This window comes from Dreissena polymorpha, chromosome 6 (assembly GCF_020536995.1).
Source record: "Dreissena polymorpha isolate Duluth1 chromosome 6, UMN_Dpol_1.0, whole genome shotgun sequence".
Classification (NCBI taxonomy): Eukaryota; Metazoa; Mollusca; class Bivalvia; order Myida; family Dreissenidae; genus Dreissena; species Dreissena polymorpha.
Genome location: NC_068360.1, coordinates 50,214,670 through 50,235,660, shown reverse-complemented (window position 1 = coordinate 50,235,660; position 20,991 = coordinate 50,214,670). Strand labels below are relative to the sequence as shown.

Sequence of the window (20,991 nt, the reverse complement as noted above, 5' to 3'; positions counted from 1 at the left end):
GTCCGGACAAAGTGGCCCCTTTGAAAATGCACTTATTGACCCTATGACCTAGTTTTTGACCCGGCATGACCCATATTCGAACTTGGCCTAGATATCAACTAGATGCAACTGCTGACCAAGTTTGGTGAAGATCGGATGAATACAATTTGAATTAGAGTCCGGACAAAGTGATGCCTTCCGCCCGCCGCCCGCCCGCCGCCCGCCCGCCAAGGGGTTTCACATAATACGTCCCGTATTTTATACGGGCGTATAAAAAGTTTTTTCATTTTCGAAAATGCTCGTTTTAGTTATGATATGATATGAGGAAACAGTAAAACTGACCATTTACCATTCTCTAAAATATCCATCATATGCATCTTTTGACGATTTAAAAACTTGAAAATTATAAAGCGTTGCAACGCTAAACGATTAAATAATTTGGAGAGTTCTTTTGTTGTCGTAATATCTTGAGAAACTACGAGAATTGCTTATATGAAGTATAAAATACTTCCCTCGTTGTATGAGCACGGATGGCCGAGTGGTCTAAGTGGCTGACATTTTACTCCAGGACTCAAGGGGTCAGTGGTTCGAGTCCTGTTGAGGATTACTTTTTTTAACTTTATTATTGATATTTAATGGAGCTTTTGAGATCCTATGCTAACCTTTATCAATATAAAACATTTAATGAAAAACTCCAATACATGCCAATATCTGCGAAAATGCGCCTTTAATCACCTCGACTATCAGCTACATCGCCACTATGAATATCACATCTATCACTTCGATTATCAACTACATCGTAACTATGAATATCAGTGTCTTTTTTGAACCACTGCATACGTCTTTTACTTTCTTAAGTGATTTTCAAAGGAAGTTGACTTTTGGTAGCGACCTTAATAATATTATTATCAATGGTAAATAGTTAAGTTCAACAAAAATATCATAAAGGTATACATTAGTATTCTAATATGACACGTTCTATTATATGATTTAATGAATTACCGTTTGTTAACATCGTCTTAATGACCATTACGTGTACACCAAGTTTAATAATATGCATAGATCATACGCGAAATGCATGAATTGCTAATAATGAGATATTGTGATCATCCTATACCTGGCGTTAATCGTGTTTTGTGTGTCGTCAACGTTTAGCTCATTAACACAATAAAGGCAACACCCGAGCACAAATTGCTCATTGTGAGCTAATGCGATCGCCTTTTGTTCGTCCTTCAACGTTAACATTTGCCTTTTTTACACCCTTAAGGCCACATGTATTATACAATATTAATGAAACGAGGTCAGACGATTTGATCTTATTTTATCTCGGCCGAGTTCGAAACTAGGTAAAATTAAAGAAAAGGCTTGTTGAAACACTCAAAATATTTGGTCTTATGGTATCTCGGCCACGATCGTAAACTGTTCTGCTCCGTTGAAAAACATAACCGCCATGGGCGGGCAGTTTGCCGTAGTGGCTATATTAAAAGATTGCTAACACTCTAGAAGTCATATTTGTGTTCCAATCATGATGAAACTTGGTCAGAACATTTGTTTTATGATGTCTAGGCAGAATACGAAAAGTATTCGGCCTGTTGAAGAACAATGCAGCCACTTATCCGGGTAGTGTCCCTTATATAGCTTAAAAAGTGAAATCTTGTTCACACTTTTAAAGTCACATTTTTAGTCGAGTCATCAAGCAACGTGTTACGTACATGTATATCCATTGGTCAGTATGTGATACCATTGGCCAGTATGTAATCCAAACACAGTCTGAATACATTACACTTATGTACTCTGTTTATGTATTTGTTGTGAAACATAAATTGCAGCTTATACAGATTATGTACACATTATTTCATTGTTTTCATGATCTATGAAGTCATTTCGATCGACATCCCCACAGCGGTGACGTCATCTTGATCACAAGTCCTTACACATCTGCAAACTGTCGTCTGCTAGCTACCGGAAGTGAACCCAAGCTCCTCCAGAATACCCTTCGGCTCCTCGGTTTCCTGGAAAATCGCAACAACACGCACATACAGCAAAGCGATACGTTAGAAAGTCTCATATTAAGGACTGAATCAAGAAGTAGAAGTTATGACTGTGTTTTGTTCAGAATGTATTTCCGTTGTTAAGTACAGATCTGTTGATTTTTACGCACGTTTGTTGGTCTTTTAAAATTTCTGTTTGCCTTTATGAATAACTATTTTTCTGTTGTTGTTTTTTGTGCTGATGTAGATGCAAGTCTGTAAGTCTTTATTTAAGTGTATTGCTCTATTTGTTTGTTTGGTGTTTATGTTTGTAAGCAAGAATGATTGTATTGATATATGTCTGTTACATCTCAATGTATGTATGTTGGTGTGCATGTATATCTGTTTGTCTGTGTATATGTGTGTTGGTCTGTAGGTTTATTTGTTTGTTGCATGATTTTTAGTTTGTTTGTATGTCTGTATGTTGGTTTGTATGTATATCTGTTGGTATTTAGGTGTGTCTCTTTGTATATATGTTTGTCTGTATGTATTTATGTTGGTTTGTGTGTTTGTCTTTTGGTTTGTATGTATGTCTATTGTTTGTATGTATGTTTGACTGTATGTATGTCTGTTGGTCTGTGTGTATGCTGTTGGTCTGTATGTACATGTACATGTATGTCTGTTTGTATGCTGTTGGTTTGTATGTATGTACATTGGTTACACCGCGCGTTTGTACTATGAAGTCCCCACACTGATCTGACATTTTTCTAACCGTTCAAACGCGCGATTGCACTTTACTGAAAAAAACTACTTATTTGTTTAAAAAGATCATGATACCTATAGAAAACTCTTACGAATGAGCGGGCTCTCCACTTTATCCCATTAAAAATGGTGAAATATTTAAAAAGAGATCCTTAAAAATGTTAACTGGGTGGCGCTTTATTCTCCCAACACAGATCCGAAAAAATCATGTGGTATAGGCACCATGTTTTTGCTCCCGTGATCTATAAATAGCACAGCATTCTGTGGGAAAGGGGCAGATAATTCACTAAAATCAATATTCTTTTATTTGCTTATTGCTTCCAATTATGGTCTTATGCACACTTTCAAACTGATGTGCACCTTGTGCATTTCAACATATTCTCTCTTTACAGTTACACTGTCGAATTGGATCGCTTTGGAAATGTTTTTGTTACACCAATATATTATCTGACTTTTAACAAGAGGGCCTGAAAGGCCCAAAGTCGCTCACCTGAGATACAAAGGAACTCAACTGTTCTGTGCAGCCCAAGATATCTTGAGAACAAATGTTTGTATCAAGTTTCATGAAGAGTGAACTATAAATGAAACTTTTCGAGTGCTAACAAGGTTTTACTATAGCTTTATGAGGATAACTTCCCCGCCCCCTGGTTGCCATGTTTATCAAGCAACTGAAACCATTTTTAAAGTCCTCCAAGATATCATTGGGAAAAAATCTTCTGATCAAATTTCATGATGATCAGACAATAAATGTGGCATCAAGAGTGTTAACAAAGTTTTACTATAGCCATACAAAGAAAAATGCCCCACTCCCCTGGTCGCCAAGTTTTTCAACAGACCAGAACCATTTTCCAACTCATCAAAAATATCATGAGAACAAATGTTCTGACCAAGTGTCATGAAGATAGGACAATAAATGTGACTTTTAGAGTGTTAGGTTTTTACCATAGCCATATTAGGATAAATGCACTGCCCCCATGGAGGCCATGTTTTTCAACCAACCTCAACCATTTTTGAAATTGTCCAGGATATCATTGGGGGCAAATCTTCTTACCAAGTTTCATAAAGATCAGACAATAAATCTGGACACTAGAAAGTTAACAAGATTTTAATATAACCATATATAGCCATATACATGAAAGGAAAAATGCCCCGCCCCTGGCAGTAATGTTTTTAAAGCAACGAGAACTTCCCTTGGCGGATATGTTTTTCAAGCAATCGGAATCATTTTTGAATGCGTTTAAGATATCATTGTGACAAATCTTCTGATCCAATTTCAGGATGATCGGACAATAAATGTGGCCACTAGAGTGTAAACAAGGTTTTACAAAAGCCATATTAGGAAAAATGCCCCGCCCAATGGCGGCCAGGCCATGTTTTTCAACCAACCGAAACAATTTTCGAACTCAACGAAAATATAATCATTGGCACAAACCTTCTGACAAAATTTAATGACGATCAGAAATAAATGTGGCCTCTAGAGTGTTAACAAGGCAAATGTTGACGCCGCACCATGCAGACAGACAAAAGGTGATCGCAAAAGCTCACCATGAGGACATTGTGCTCAGGTGAGTTTAAAAGTGGTCTATTTCCATTATACAAAGCAAGCCACTGGATTGGAACCTGTTTCTGTGTTCATTGGCTGGGAAAGCAGACTAATTTTATGTATAAGGTATAAAAAATATCTGTATGATTTCGAGTGACATTGAGGACAAACCAGTTCTATTTTTAGACATGAACCATAAACTTTCTGAACTGTGTATGTCTAACAATGTATTCATGCGCGTCTTTTCAAAATATGAGATTTGTATTTCTTATTCAAAATACCAAAGTTGTTTCAATAATCTTCTCTCTTTTTGCATGTGGTGGTATATAATTAATAGAATATTACATGAATGCCATGTTCTGCTGTATTGTTTCTCACTCATTGATTATGTGAAATTCAATGTGCCTTGTAGGCTAGTTAAATACAACATCACAACTCAGTTGATACAACCCATCCACTTGTGTGATACGATCCACTGGAACACCACAGTCATTTAGTATTCCATAATACATGTAACTTTTTGTAAAACAGTTAAGTCCAAGTTGTTTGATTGGCTAAAGCATAGTTAATCAAACAGCTGTACATCTTGAATTTATGGAGGTAAGCCTATCAATTATCACCCACACATAATTCTATTTGACAACATAATTTATTAATTGCAATTAAACATATTTAAGATATGGTATTTTTGGTTGACAGTAAATAATTTCTCCATCTACATGTAACATTCAATAATAATAGCTATAAACTAGTATATAGGATGGACCTGCTTAATTAAATACAGTGTATCCGCAGGGAATTTTCTAGCCATTGTTTGAAAAGGGGTCTGGTCAATTTGGGATATTTTAAATCAATAAAATGGCAAATTTGGGAAATTGATATTGACAATATAGACCAAATTGGGATTTTTTTTATAACAAATATTGACACATGAGGCCTTTTCTAGGCCATTTTTGGAAATAATCATATAAATTATAGTTATATACTTTGTTAGTTGTTTCTGAAAAAATATTTAGATATAATAATCATAAGAGACAATTCTTTCTTACAATTTTTTTTAATAATAATTTGGGATTGGCATTGCGATTTTTTTTAACAATTTGGGTTTGGGATCGGGTCCGTTTGCTTGAGGATCAGGTCTATTTAAAGGCCTTTTTGACATAGCAGAAAAACCCCTGATCCGGTACTTACATTCCAAAAGATACAGTAGTTTGAGAAATGTTTCAAATTAAGGACTAAAACAGTACCAACATACAATATATCGTAGAAAGTGTTCATAACTTATAATGGAATGTTTTTCTGTTTTCAATACATTAACTGACTTATAACATATAAAAGAAACATGGAAAACAAAACAGTATTTAGGAATAAAGTATGTCTTTGCACATTGTACATCATTTACAACGATATTAATCTGTTTGTATAATATTCATCTCAAATTATGAACTACTTTTGGGACTTTAAGAAGATGCTGGTGACTTCAATTCAAATTGCCTCAGTCAGCATTTAGTGACATAGCTTGAACAGCTTTAAATCACAAATATGTCAAAGAAAGAAAATGCCAAATATAAATTTACAACATAACAGAGAAAAACTGTTTAGATGTCAACACATGTCAATTCAACCGATTACTGTTGACAAAATTTATATATTTTTTTTTAATGAACTTTAAATGTGTGCACAAATTTGTAGACAGTGACTCCCTTTTAAAACAAAAGTATGACAGATAACAAACAGTCGAGTTCACAAGGATAAATAAATAAATATCAACAACGCATTTCTAAATGGATTTGTGTAAAAATCATATTCTTTAAAGCTACACAACAGTTAATTAAACTTAAACGTACTAAGCTTATGGGTTTTAGTAAACCACATACAAATAAACCCCACCCTATGTTGTTCATACATGTTCAGTTACAAAAATGGACTTCTGTCAAACTCAAAAAGTAGTGGCAAACACAGCAACAATCTTCACAAAAAACAAATTTACAATCTACAACACAGAATGATTGCACAATCTGGATTTAAATTATGCATCCTGACGTTGCACAATAATATTTTGCATTAAGCCTCATGCAGTGTTAGTAAAGTGGGTGGGGTAAGTTATTTTCCATGCTTCCACGTCAGCCAAGCCCGTGGTCCTCAAAAAATCCCTGGGGAGTTTCCTCCTGCAACATAACCAAACACCAAGTTTCAGTACTCTACTAGGCACACATTCATACCACAAGCACACAAATGGTTATGTAGAAAAGTGTCACATAAGTATAAGCTGCAAATCCTGTTCTGCTGAGATGAGTTGGGTTTTTTTCCTTAGTAAATCACATGAATTGATAAAAGTGAAAAAATAAGTATAGACGTTACAATGACCCAATAATTAAATTAACAGCATTAACCCATTTGCAAGACTCATGCTTTAGCTTAGACCTATGAATTACACATGTATAATATTGATTGCATTAACAAGAAACAGTCGGAGACGGGTGATGCTCCCCAAAGGTTTTTTTGCACAATATTGCACTATATATTCAGATAAAAGGAAACGTCTTGTGGGGCATAACTTTGGACAAAATAATACGATGGATGGTTTAGCAACTTAAAAATTTCAAAGGGCCATAACTCTCTAAATAAATCATCGAACCACAACCCAATAACATGCGCATCTCCTCAAGGTAGTTAAGCTTCCCATAAAGCTTCATTGAAGACCAGTCAGTAGTTGGGGAGAAATAGCCCGGACAAGCATTGCACTATAAGAACAGTTTATAGAAAATTTCAAAGGGCCATAACTCTGTGAAAAATCATCCAACCATAACCGGCTGATAATATGCACATCTCCTGTTGGTAGTGAAGCTTCCCATAAAGTTTCATTGAATTCCCGTAATAAGTTGCTGAGAAATAGCTCGGACAAGAATTGCACTATATGTACAATGGAAAATTTCAAAGGGCCATAACTCTGTGAAAAATCATCCGACCACAACCAGCTGATAATATGTACATCTCCTCTTGGTAGTGAAGCTTCCCATAAAGTTTCATTGAATTTCGGTCATTAGTTGCTGATAAATAGCCTCGACAAGAATTAAACTATATGTACAGTTAATGGAAAATTTCAAAGGGCCATAACTCTGTGAAAAATCATCCAACCAGAACCCGCTGATAATATGCACATCTCCTCTTGGTAGTGAAGCTTCCCATAAAGTTTCATTGAATTCCGGTCATTAGTTAAATGCTCCTCATGATTTATGTATTAATCTCTTCACCATCCATTACATGTAGCCAGACCATCACCATGTTCATTACAACACTATATGCTTATTAAAATGTAAATCTTACTATGATTACATTTGGTCCAAATGTAATGTTATTTACCATTTTACATACATGCATGTTTTTAATATTTATTTTGCTATGTGTCACAGGGAGGATTCAGTCCCCTAAAAAGCTTGGCATGTGTAAATTATATATAATTTTTCTGACAATGGTGAAGATACAATTCATGAACATACCTAGGTAACTGTTTTCAAATCTAATTCTGTATAAACATAATACATTGTGTAATTCACTTACTTTAATCCTCAATAAAAGCTGTATACAAACAACATAAATGTGACACTGATCTACAGAGCTCATGATATACATGTATGAATCCTCAAGCAAGCAATGCATAGATGTTTAAAATATACAATTTATCATTCATAAAATTGCTTTACTACATATTTATAAATAAATGCATTTTGTACATCTTAAATGATGGTTAATACCACGCAAACTTTAAGGCCCGTATTCATCAAACAATTATTTTGATTTGTAATTAGAGCTGACAGATCACTAGCAGTAGAGGAGATCAGATGGTCTAAGGTGTGTAGGCAAATAGGAAGGATTTGTATGCACAAGCAACTGATGACTGAAAGGGACCTGGACCCTGTTAAATAAAGTTATAAATGCAATTTTTTATCTAAATAACATACTGTGTTATTCATTAATTGTATTTAATTAACTTAAACCTGCTAAAAGCTGTGTCTACAAATTATAAAAGTATATTCAAAAATAATATTAATTTTCTGAAAATTTATAACATTTTATTCCTTTTTAATACATCTTCAAAAATATGTTTGTAAGTAAAAAAAGACATACGTAGCTTTATTCCAATTTAAGTCAGAATACTTGTTTATAATTGGTTAAAATGAGGAAAATTATTAAGTATGTGTAATGCAAAAAGATAAATTTGGAGGTCTCTGTTGTTTTCTTTAAACTTGCTTTCCACATATGGAATACTTTAATAAAGCAAACATGACAACCCAATAATAACAAACTGGAAGAGCTCAGCGACTAAGGCTTTTTTATCCCCAGGAACCTAGTTTGGTCCCCTGTGAGAGCAAATTCTTTCTTTATTTTCTTGTTCTTTTTATAATTTTATGGAAATTGTACTTTAACAATTTGTAATTCCTATTCTAACTCAATCAATATTAGACAAGGAATGGATGGTGTTAAATAAACAACCAAATTGTGAAAAAGTCCTTTTCGGTCTTGAAATGCCCAATGACTTTAAATTGAGTAACTATAAAACAATTTTAATGAAGCAAAGTTTTTTTTTTATTAATAGATACCATATTTACATTATCAACCACATAAATTTTACAAAATGTTCTCTTGTGAGATTTTACTTTGGTATCACATGGCAAACATTTTTTATCATTATATAAATATGAATGAAACTGGTAGCATATATGCAACACTCAAATACAGTTACACTTTAGCTTCCTTGTGAATTCTAGACAGTTCAAAGACAAATGCTCCCCTTCTTCTGTTGAACTCTGGTTTTATATTGAATAGGGTATATTAGTGCCTGTCTTGAATTAGGGAACAACTGAATACATTGCTGGCAAGCAAGGTGTTATGACTTTGGAGTTGGGGGTTGAAAGGGGGAGGGAGGGGGCATTCTCAATTTATTGGTCACAGTGTAAAAAATATCCAGTCAAAAGATGCATTCATTGTACTTTTTTTCTGGTTATTTTTTTTTGTCCATATACGAGAGAACAACAAAATGAAATAAAACACTATTTTGTCATGGTAAAATATTAATGTAAATCATTTAAGTCTGGTTACATGATTATGCATGAGATTTAAAACTGAGGAATATGACAATAGCTGATTGCGCATTATACTATTAAATCTATATGAACCTAATGGCTATGGGAAAACAAGGCTTACTGCATTTGCCTAAAGTGGCCTCCCAGATTAGCCTGTGAAGTCCGCACTATACCCCTCAACTGAAATCCATCAAAGGGGACTTGTCTGTGAAGACACTTTATGCACCTACATGTACCCAAATTACCCAGAGAGAGGCTCATATCTGAATATTAAGCATGTTCAACGGATGCTGGTTGAAGCTTCAAAATGTTTGATATTTGTTGACGTTTAACTCTCATTATACTAGCTGCCCTGAGTTGCCAAAATACCAGATATTTATTTTGACTAAAATTACATTATAATTTAACCAAACACCTATTCAATGCAGGCTTGTAAATGACTGGGATAGCCAGACAGTCAAAATTCATGTCTTCCCCAAATCTCAAATATATATGCATGCACATTCAAATTCTCCATTTTACTCAAACATTTTATCCAAAATAATCAAAGAAAGAATCAATATCAGATCAGAGGGGGTAATCACGTGATAGTCATGTTGGTGACGTCCATACCCAGGCAGTTATTTTTCGCCGTTTTATACCATTTATTTCTTCTGTTTATTTTTTGAATGATGCTCACTTTCCAGCCATATCAGCAAAAAGGTGATAAGCGTTTATTTCGTATTTAAATTCGCTTTATATCTCGACTTTACTCCCCGCAAATTTTCTTAGTGGAGCCCTAATTAAGTCATACCGCAAAGAAATTTCGCACCGAGTAAAGTTGAGATATAGAGCAAATATTACTATGAAATAAAAGCCAGTAACTTTCTTCCTAATATGGCTGAAAAGTGAGCGGAATAAAAACAAATAATACAAGTAATAAAGGGTATAAAACGATGAAAAATACCTGCCTAGGCATGGAAGTCGCCATCTTTTTTGTCACATGATATGATATGCAACTGGCCTTCCGTAATGAGAAATAATGTACCGGTAATGTGTTGTAATGCGAGTTCATATAACATGTTAGTTTGTCTGTTTTAATATTTGTTTCACCTGGTACAATCTAAAGCCCTTCATAACAGTGGCGTTCAAACATGTCAAACTGAAAACAAAAGCTATATAATGTATTTGTGCACCTTCAATATGCATTTAACGACCAAAAGTGCCTATTTGATGACAAGTGTGTTTACACTTTCTGACAGAAAAGGATACACACTTTTTAATTGTATTACATATGTAGTTCTAAACCATTCTGCCATATTTCATATGAATTGATATTCAACATACATATTTTTATAATAATCGTTATCTATGCTTCACAATCAAACCATATGCCATCAATACTTAGACACAAATTATATGACTGCATGCATTTTGTTCTTGCTTTATCACTTCTCTTCATGCATATAATATACAATTTTTTCCAGTTTTCCAAAGGGTGTGAACATTTCTGGTCAAACTGACTAATCTTGACCAAGAGCAAAACCAATTTATGGATATAAGGATCACTTAAAAGTTGGAATATAATAATCATATTAATTAAATACTTCATTAATATGCTTTTTGTGAATTTCTCAATCTTATGTACAGGACAACTTTGAATTTGAATTTTGTCCAGACAAATTTTCACATCCCTGAAAAGCATTTTTGAAGCAAATAATTAATTATGTCTCGTGCTGAAAAATATAAGTTATGATATTACAGAAGAAAAAAAATCATAAAACATAAACATGTTGAGCTAAGAAAGCAACAACACAGGTAGTCGTGAAGACTGACAATCAAAAAACAGATTTCTGCAACAAAACTGAAAAGAAGAGTAAATAGTAACCCTTGCAGCAAGATTGAACAGAGACACATAGCAAACAAGCAAATTCGTTAAATTGATATCCCCACCAAATAAAAAAAAATTGTGACATACAAAAAAAATTGTGACATACGGAATAACAAATGGACAGACATTGCCAATTATATATCCCTTCGCCTTAGGCCGGGGATAAAAAGACAATAGAAAAAGAATCCTTAATATCGTTTGTTTTTACAAGGACTGGAAACGAATATTTGAATTACAATCAGTATTCAAATACGTTTTTGCATACCAGTTCCTTCTTTTTTGGTTTTCAATCCTCGGAACAGTACCTGTCACTATTAGCCCCAAATTACCAACATTCCATGCAACTATGGTTCAAGAATAAACAGGATACGTATCAAAATCAACCTTTATTATCACCCGTTTGTTTTGTTGACCACAGTTTGCTGTTTTTGTAAATCGCTTAAGAGTCAAGCATGGGTAATAACACAGCTCCAGTGTCTAGCCATTACATTGATGAAATGTTATGTTATGTTAAGTGTTGCAATCTAGATTTTAAGTATGTAAATGTTTTGAACTGTATGTACATGTATATATTTGATGTATTTTAATCCAAATATACTGTTTATTCCTTTGCAGGTTTTTTTTTACAGTGTATGTGTAGCAGTTATGTTTTATACAATAAACAAGGGCTGTTTGTAAAACATGCATGGCCCCCCATATGGGCTCTTCGTTGTAGTGACAGCCATTGTGTGAATATGTTTTTTGTCACTGTGACCTTGACCTTTGACCTAGTGACCTGAAAATCTATATGGGTCATCTGCCAGTCATAATCAATGTACCTGTGAAGTTTCATGATCTTAGCCATAAGCGTTCTTGAGTTATCATCCAGAAACCATTTTACTATTTCGGGTCATCGTGACCTTGACCTTTGACCAAGTGATCTGAAAATCAATAGGGGTCATCTGCGAGTCATGATCAATGTACCTATGAAGTTTTATGATCGTAGCCATTAGTGTTCTTGAGTTATCATCCGGAAACCATTTTACTATTTCAGGTCACTGTGACCTTGACCTTTGATATAGTGACCTGAAAATCAATAGGGGTCAACTGCGAGTCATGATCAATCTACCTATCAAGTTTCATGATCCTAGGCATAAGCGTTCTTGAGTTATCATCCGGAAACCATTTCACTATTTCGGGTCACCATGACCGTGACCTTTGACCTTGTGACCTGAAAATCAATAGGGGTCATCTGCGAGTCATGATCAATGTACCTATGAAGTTTCATGATCCTAGGCATAAGCGTTCTTGAGTTATCATCCGGAAACCATTTAACTATTTCGGGTCACCGTGACCTTGACCTTTGACCTAGTGACCTGAAAATCAATAGGGGTCATCTGCCAGCCATTATCAATCTACCTAAGAAGTTTCATGATCCTAGACATAAGCGTTCTTGAGTTATCATCCGGAAACCATTTTACTATTTTGGGTCACTGTGACCTTGACCTTTGACCTAGTGACCTGAAAATTAATTGGATAATTTTTAGTTCATATAATGATCGGATCAGACAACCATTGGCGTTCAAAATGATGAATCTATCATCTAAACCCCCGCATAAGCTGTGTCTATTAATAGTTGATGAACTGTACGTCAAAACACTAAAACTTGGCAAGACAGTTTTTCTTTAACAGTTGGCAAGACAGTTTTACTTTAACAGTTATTTAAATTCTACATTAAAATACCACGAAATGCTAGCAAAACTTCATTCTGATGATTGATGTGTTAGATATCTGCTTGTTTCTACTTCACAGCCTGCAATGATATACATGTAGTACCAACAAGGTATTAACTAACAGTATATTTATTAAAGGCAGGAGTGTGGTTTAGGAAACACCTCAGGGAAGGAAAATTACCACAATCTGTTATAGGGATCTATGGTAAATTGACAAAATTGAAAAAGGTTGTTTCAGATTTGCACATTTTTGGTTTAGTTATGATATTTGTGATGAAAAAGTATTACTGAACATTTGCCATGGTCTAATATAGCCATTATATGCATCTTTTGACGATTTTTAAACCTAACAATTATAAATAATAACAATTAACGCGAAACGATTGAATAATTTGGAGAGTTCTGTTGTTGTCGTTTAAATTTGTGAAACTACGAAGATTGCTTATATAACGTATAAAATACGCATGTTATGTATGCTTGGCAGGATAGCTCAGTTGGCTAATGCGTTTGTACTTCAGGTTTCTGGTTTGAGCCCTGCTGCGGTCTACTTTTTTTTAATTTTTTATTTTTGATTTTTTACTGGAGCTTTTAAAATTTAATTTTTACATTTAACAATATGAAGCATTTAATGGCAAACTTCAAAACATGCCAAAATCTGTGAAAAGGCCCCTTTAACAGGTTTCAGCAAAAATGTGAGACACAATCTGAGAAAACTAGACTTAACGCATGTGTGTAAAAAAGCCATCTCAAATTAGCCTGTGCAGACTTCAAAGGCAAATATTAGACAACATTTTCAAAAATTCCATAAAACTTAAAAGCAGAAAGAGTCGTCCCTGATTAGCCTATGGAGAGAACACAGGCAATTCTGGGTTAACACTTGCATTAAGCCTGCTTTTCCTAATTCGCAGCTGGCATCTTCTTTTAGAAAGATCCAGCATAGTTAATAACATTTGTAACACTGTTTTGTTATTGAAAGAGATGTAATCAGCAGTGATGAGAAAAGCACACCCCTGCGTTAAAATATAAAAGTCACAAGACAATACTAAACAATAAGCTATATCAACAGACAGCTACAAAGACGAAAAACATAAGAGGTACCCACTAAATGCAAAAATAATCCAGCCAGCCTGTTTCTATGGCAACGGTAGCTACGTAAGCCCATATTCTGTGAGAGCAGTATCTAAGGCCTCTTCCTTAAATTAAGAAAAAAAACAGCGCATTTAGCAGGCTTTACAACATTTTTTTAAATGCCAAACAGTATCAATTTGCCTGAAACCAGATGAAGATGAAAAATGTGGAAATGCAATCTTTACAGTTTCAAATGATTATTGCTTAATTTTTTAGTTAAAATATCCATTACTTCAGTTAAATTGCATCAATGTACTTACCCTTGTGGGGCAGGTAAAAATGTGTTGCATGCCAAAATAAGAAGTTTACTTACCAAGTGTTCATACAAGTTCTTTCAAAGATTTTTTTTAAATATTTAACTGTAGCATTAATTTTGACAATAACTTAAGGTATATAAGTGGCAGAAACTTGTGTTTGTTTTTATATTGTAAAGAAAAGGGCAGAGATCACAAGAATTGTCTATTATATAAAAGTTCTCGAATTACAAATTTCCTTGAGAACTAGTGTTTTATAATAATCAACCACATCTTGGCACTAAGATTAATTTTCTTTAAAGCTTCCATAAAAATCCATATATTTTAAGGAGCAAGATGGACAACTCATCTTTTTTGTCCCATTAAAGACACAATTATATTTAGAGAGACACATAATTCTTGCTACACACATAGAGCTCCTCATTGCGAGACCTTTTCATCACTGGACAATGACTTCGTCAGTTTTAATATATCTTTGTTAATTCACATGTGGCATCTAAAGTGCAACTAAAGACAAGCAATAAGAGATCTACGAAAAATAAAATCAACATGTATGCAAATGTTCATTCCAATGCAACATTAAAGGGGCCGTCCAACAGATTTTGGCATATATTGAAGCTTGTCATTAAATGCTTTATATTGATAAATTTAAACATTTGAACTAAAAATCTCCAGTACAAAAACAAGAATACAATTTAAACAAGAGGGCCATGATGGCCCTGTATCGCTCCACTGCTGAAAAAAGGCAAATATTCTCTGCATGTGCAAATACTTAAATATAGGCCCTATTTGAGCACATGTACTTTTTCGTGACCCCCTGGGCTTGGTCAAATTTAACCCCAGGGGCATAATTAGAGCAAACTTTGTAGAGGACTACTATATCTCACTACATGTACATACAAAATATGGTAGCCCTAGGTCCTAGAGTTAAGGACAAGAATATTTTAAAAGTTTTCACAAAATAAGCAAGAAATAAGCATATATAATGTTCAATTTTGTGACCCCCGGGTCAGGGTCAAATTTGAACCAAAGGGCATAATTTAACAAACTTGGTAGAGGAATATAAGATGTTACTGCATACCAAATTTGGTAGCCATAGTCTGAATGGTTTTCGACGAGAAGATTTTTAAAGATTACACAAAATAGGCGCTTTATAAGCGTTTATTAAATTTTGTGACCCCCAAGGGCAGGGTCAAAGTTTACCCCAGAGGCATTATTTGAACAAATTTGGTAGAGGTTTATTAGATGTCACTACATACCAAATTTGGTAGCCTTAGGCCCAATGGTTATGGACAAGAAAATTTTTAAGTTTTCACAAAATAGGCCCCATATAAGCGTATGTTCAGTTTTGTGACCCCCCTGGCAGGGTCAAATTTGACCCAAGGGGCATAATTTGAACAAACTTGGTAGAGAACTATTAGATGTCACTACATACCAAATTTGGTAGCCCTATGCCTTATGATTCAGGACAGGTAGATTTTAAAAGTTTTCATAAAATAGGCACTATATAAGCATATAATTGATTTTGTGGCCCCTAGGGCAGGGTCATATTTGACTCCTGGGGCATAATTTGAACAAACTAAGTGGAGGACTATACAATGTCACTACATACAAAATTGTGTAGCCCTAGGCCTAATGGTTACAGACAAGAATTTTTTTAAGTTTTCACAAAATAGGCATTATATTAGCATATGTTCAATTTTGTGACTCCCGGGGCAGGTTCAAATTTGACCCCAGGGATAAAATTTAAACAAATTTGGTAGAGGACTATAAGATGTCACTACATACCAAATCTGATAGCCCTAGGTTGGATGGTCATGGACAAGAGATTTTTGAAGTTTTCCCACAATAGGCCTTATATAAGCATATGCTCAATTTTGTGATCCTCCGGGGCAGAGTCAAATTTGACCCCAGGGGCATAATTTGAACAAACTTGGTAAAGAACTATAAGATTTCACTACATACCAAATTTGGTAGCCCTAGGCCCAATGTTTATGGACAAGAAGTTTTAAAGTCTTCACAAAATAGGCCTTACATGTATATAAGCATATGTTCAATTTTGTGACCCCCAGGGCAGGGTCAAATTTGACCCCAGGGGCATAATTGAACAAACTTGGTAGAGGACTATAAGATGTCACTACATACCAAATTTGGTAGCCCTAGACCCAATGGTTATGGACAAGTAGATTTTAAAGTATTCACAAAAAAAGCCCTTTATAAGCATATACTAGTATTCAATTTTGTGACCCATGGGGCAGTTTCAAATTTCACCCCAGGGGCATAATTTGAACAAACTAAGAAGAGAACTATTACATGTCACTACATACCAAATTTGGTAGCCCTGTGCCATACGGTTATGGACAAACGATTTTTAAAGTTTTCCCACAATAGGCCGTATATAAGCATCTGTCCAATTTTGTGACCCTCCGGGCAGGGTCAAACTTGACCCCAGGGGCAAAATTTGAACAAATTTGGTAGAGGACTATAAGATGTCAATACATACCAAATTTGGTAGCCCTAGGCCCAATGTTTATTGACAAGGAAATTTTAAAGTTTTCAAAAAATAAGACCTTTATAAGCATATATTGAAATTTGTGACCCCCGGGGCAGTTTCAAATTTGAACCCAGGAGCATAATTTGAACAAACTAGGAAAAGCATTATTACATGTCACTACATGCCATAGCCCTAGCCCTAGGCCCAATGGTTATGGACAAAAAGATTTTTAAAGTTTTCACAAAATAGGCCTTATAAGAGCATATGTTCAATTTTGTGACCCCCGTGGCAGGGTCAAATTTGACCACAGGGGCATAATTTGAACAAACTTGGTAGAGGACTTTAAGATGTCACTACATACCAAATTTGGTAGCCCTAGACCCAATGGTTATGGACAAGTACAGGGTTTGCCAAAACCGCCGGTCCTGGCCGGCAAATTGTTCTCAGGACCGACAAGTCATTTAAGATAATCGGTCCGACTGACCGACACAATCGGATGAAAAATGGTTTCAAAAAGATCACTCAAATTGTATAATGTGCTATTGGATTAATAGAAGGTAAATGCTTTTTGTTCAACTTCTGTCAAAATCCTTTTTTTCTTACCTTCATTTGATGTTTTAAGTTGGATTAGAATTAACTATCACATCCGAGTTCAAAATCAATGGTCATTGTTAAAAAAAGCAACCGAGTGCGTCCGCCATTTTGTTTGTTCCATTTAATTTCTCCACAACAAAAACCGCATGAAAACTTGTTTCAACAGGCATTTGTGAGCATTTCTGTTAAATAGTTTCCTTATTATATTGTTCTGGGAAGGATATATTTTAATTTACATACTAACAGTTTATGAAATCAAAATAAGATTTTTCACCCGATGTACTATATTTCGGATATTTTAAATTTCCGACATAGAGATTTTTATGTGTTGATTTGTTGTTGATAGTTTGTAGCAATATGTTTTGTGTTATTTCAGACAACAAGAATGAATGGTGGTAATTATCATGGGTTTCTATCAAGAAATAGGTGTGAAATACATTCATTTAATTGAACCTGGAAATCAACCACCTCAGCTAAGAGAAAATATTTTAACAATAGGTGTTGTTTTAGACCTTGTGAATGGGCTAATAAACAGAAATTGAAATCATCCAAAGTAGTGTGAATGGGTGTGTGCATTTAAGTCAAACTTGATTGGATGTCACCCTAACTTTTCAAGAACACGGATTTGTAGAGCTGTGGAGGTTAAACAACAGTTTGACAAAAAGAAGTCTAAAAAGTATGCCTTTGGTTTATAATTATATGTGGTTTATTATCAATATAATAATTGTTTAATTATATCGACATTGGACATGTTTTTATTGTATTTTAATGTGATCAAAACCAATAAACATCTAAAAGGTACTTCTTTTGTTGTGATTTGCTGTTATAGTTAAGTCGGACAGTGGGACTGACAGAAACTGTTTCGGACTGAAAAAAATTTCAAGACTGTCAGTCCGAATGACTGACAGATTTTTCAAGTTTTGGCGAACCCTGCAAGTAGATTTTAAAGTTTTCACAAAATAAGCCCTTTATAAGCATATATTCAATTTTGTGACCCCCGGGGCAGTTTCAATTTTCACCCCAGGGGCATAATTTGAACAAATTAAGAAGAGAACTATTACATGTCACTACATACCAAATTTGGTAGCCCTATGCCATACGGTTATGGACAAACGATTTTTAAAGTTTTCCCACAATAGGCCTTATATAAGCATATGTTCAATTTTGTGACCCTCCGGGCAGGGTCAAACTTGACCCTAGGGTCATAATTTGAACAAACTTGGTAGAGGACTATAAGATGTCAATACATACCAAATTTGGTAGCCCTAGGCCCAAATGTTTATTGACTTGAAAATTTTAAAGTTTTCAAAAAATAAGACCTTTATAAGCATAATTTTTTATATTGAAATTTGTGACCCCCGAGGCAGTTTCAAATTTGACCCCAGGAGCATAATTTGAACAAACTAAGAAGAGCACTGTTACATGTAACTACATACCATAGCCCTAGCCCTAGGCCCAATGGTTATGGACAATAAGATTGAACATATGCTTATATAAGGCCTATTTTGTGAAAACTTTCAAAATCTTATCGTCCATAACCATTGGGCCTAGGGCTATCAAATTTGGTATGTAGAGACATCTAATAGTCCTCTACCAAATTTCTTCAAATTTGACCCTGCCCCGGGAGTCACAAAATTTAACATATGCTTATATAAGGCCTATTTTGTGAAAACTTTCAAAATCTTATCGCCCATAACCATTGGGCCTAGGGCTATCAAATTTGGTATGTAGAGACATCTAATAGTCCTCTACCTAATTTCTTCAAATTATGCCCCTGGGGTCAAATTTGACCCTGCCCCGGGGGGTGAAAACTTTCAAAATCTTATCGTCCATTACCATTGGGCCTAGGGCTATCAAATTTGGTATGTAGAGACATCTAATAGTCCTCTACCAAATTTATTCAAATTATGCCCCTGGGGTCAAATTTGACCCTGCCCCGGGGGTCACAAAATTGAACATATGCTTATATAAGGCCTATTTTGTGAAAACTTTCAAAACTTTATGTTCATAACTATTGGGCCTAGGGCTATCAAATTCTGTAGGTAGAGACATCTAATAGTCCTCTACCAAATGTCTTCAAATTATGCCCCTGGGGTCAAATTTGACCCTGCCCCGGGGGTCACAAAATTGAACATATGCTTATTTAAGGCCTATTTTGTGAAAACTTAAAAAAAAATCTCCTTCATAACTATTGCGCCTAGGGCTATCAAATTTGGTATGTAGAGATATCTAATAGTCCTCTATCAAATTTATTTAAATTTTGCCCCTGGGGTCAAATTCTACCCTGCCCTGGGGGTCACAAAATTGAACATATGCTTATATAAGGCCTATTTTGTGAAAACTTTCAAAATCATTCGTCCATAACCATTGGGTCTAGGGCTATCAAATTTGGTATGAAGAGACATCTTATAGTCCTCTACCAAATTTCTTCAAATTATGCCCCTGGGGTCAAATTTGACCCTGCCCCGGGGGTCACAAAGTTGAACATATGCTTATATAAGGCCTATTTTGTGAAAACTTTCAAAATCATTCGTCCATAATCATTGGGCCTAGGGCTATCAAATTTTGTATGTAGAGACATCTTATAATCCTCTACCAAATTTATTCAAATTATGCCCCTGGGGTCAAATTTGACCCTGCCCCGGGGGTCACAAAATTGAACATATGCTTATATAAGGTCTATTGTGTGAAATCTTTCAAAAGCTTTTCATCCATAACCATTGGGCCTAGGTCTATCAAATTTGGTATGTAGAGACATATAATACAGTCAATCTTGTATTAAGAAACCACTCAAGGGAGTTATCAAAAGTGGTCTCTTAATAAAATGGTCTTTAAATAAAAAGGCCATTCTGGAAGAAAGCTTAACCCTCAATTTTAATCTATATGAAGGATAATCTCTTTTGTCAACAATGATTTTAACTTTTATAATAAAATGAATATAAACACAATACATAAACAATATTTTACTTATGTGTTTTATTTTTTCAATTATTATAAATTATCATATATTATAAATGAATTGTGTGTACATATTTTTTTGCAAAAACCACATAGACAAGGAAATATTTTTCGCGTTTTTTTTCACCTGACACATAATTTTCCACGTCTTCAAGCACCTCCCCTTTACGCTCAAGAATGTTCTGAATTTGAGTTTTAACAACTCCAAACTCATCTGCAATTTTACGTGCACTTTAACTCTTTGACAATTCCAAAACCCGAATTTTCTCGTTCAACGTTAACACTTTTCGTTTTGTCATTTTAATTTCTGCATGTACGCTTAAGGAAATCTGACTTGATTATGATACATAATGAGCTGAAAAAATTAAAACACGTCAATTGAAAACAAACAAACAGACTTGATTGGAAAATTTATTAAGTAAATAACAATGTGATTGGCTAACAAATATCTACTAATTAGCATAATTACAAATTGGTAATGTACGGATTTCGACAGTTGTTGCCGATTAATAGTTTATTTTCCGCACTTCTCAGGAAATGTTTGTCGCGTACAGTGCATTGTTTCTGCACCTGTTATCTATACTCTAAAAAAATCGGCGTTGTCTCTTAGCGTTCCACATAGTAAACTTTTTAAGCTGTAGAC

General features: G+C 34.6%; 1 protein-coding gene across 4 annotated transcripts in view; it reads right to left on the bottom strand.

Moving 5' to 3' along the window:
* Positions 1–1,861: 1,861 nt before the first annotated feature.
* LOC127836442 (AP-1 complex subunit sigma-2) overlaps positions 1,862–20,991 on the bottom strand; it is a 34,280-nt gene continuing 15,150 nt past the window's right edge. The window contains exons 5-6 of one of the 4 annotated variants that reach the window (XM_052363087.1): positions 14,023–14,113; positions 4,885–6,422 (exon numbers count right to left, since the gene is read on the bottom strand). In XM_052363087.1, coding sequence (XP_052219047.1) covers positions 14,069–14,113 — 45 coding nt within the window. In that variant the 3' untranslated portion in view covers positions 4,885–6,422; positions 14,023–14,068. Of the gene's footprint in view, positions 1,992–4,884; positions 6,423–9,459; positions 9,519–14,022; positions 14,114–20,991 lie in introns of those variants that run through there. The other 3 variants (XM_052363084.1, XM_052363085.1, XM_052363086.1) reach the window with 3 other exon arrangements.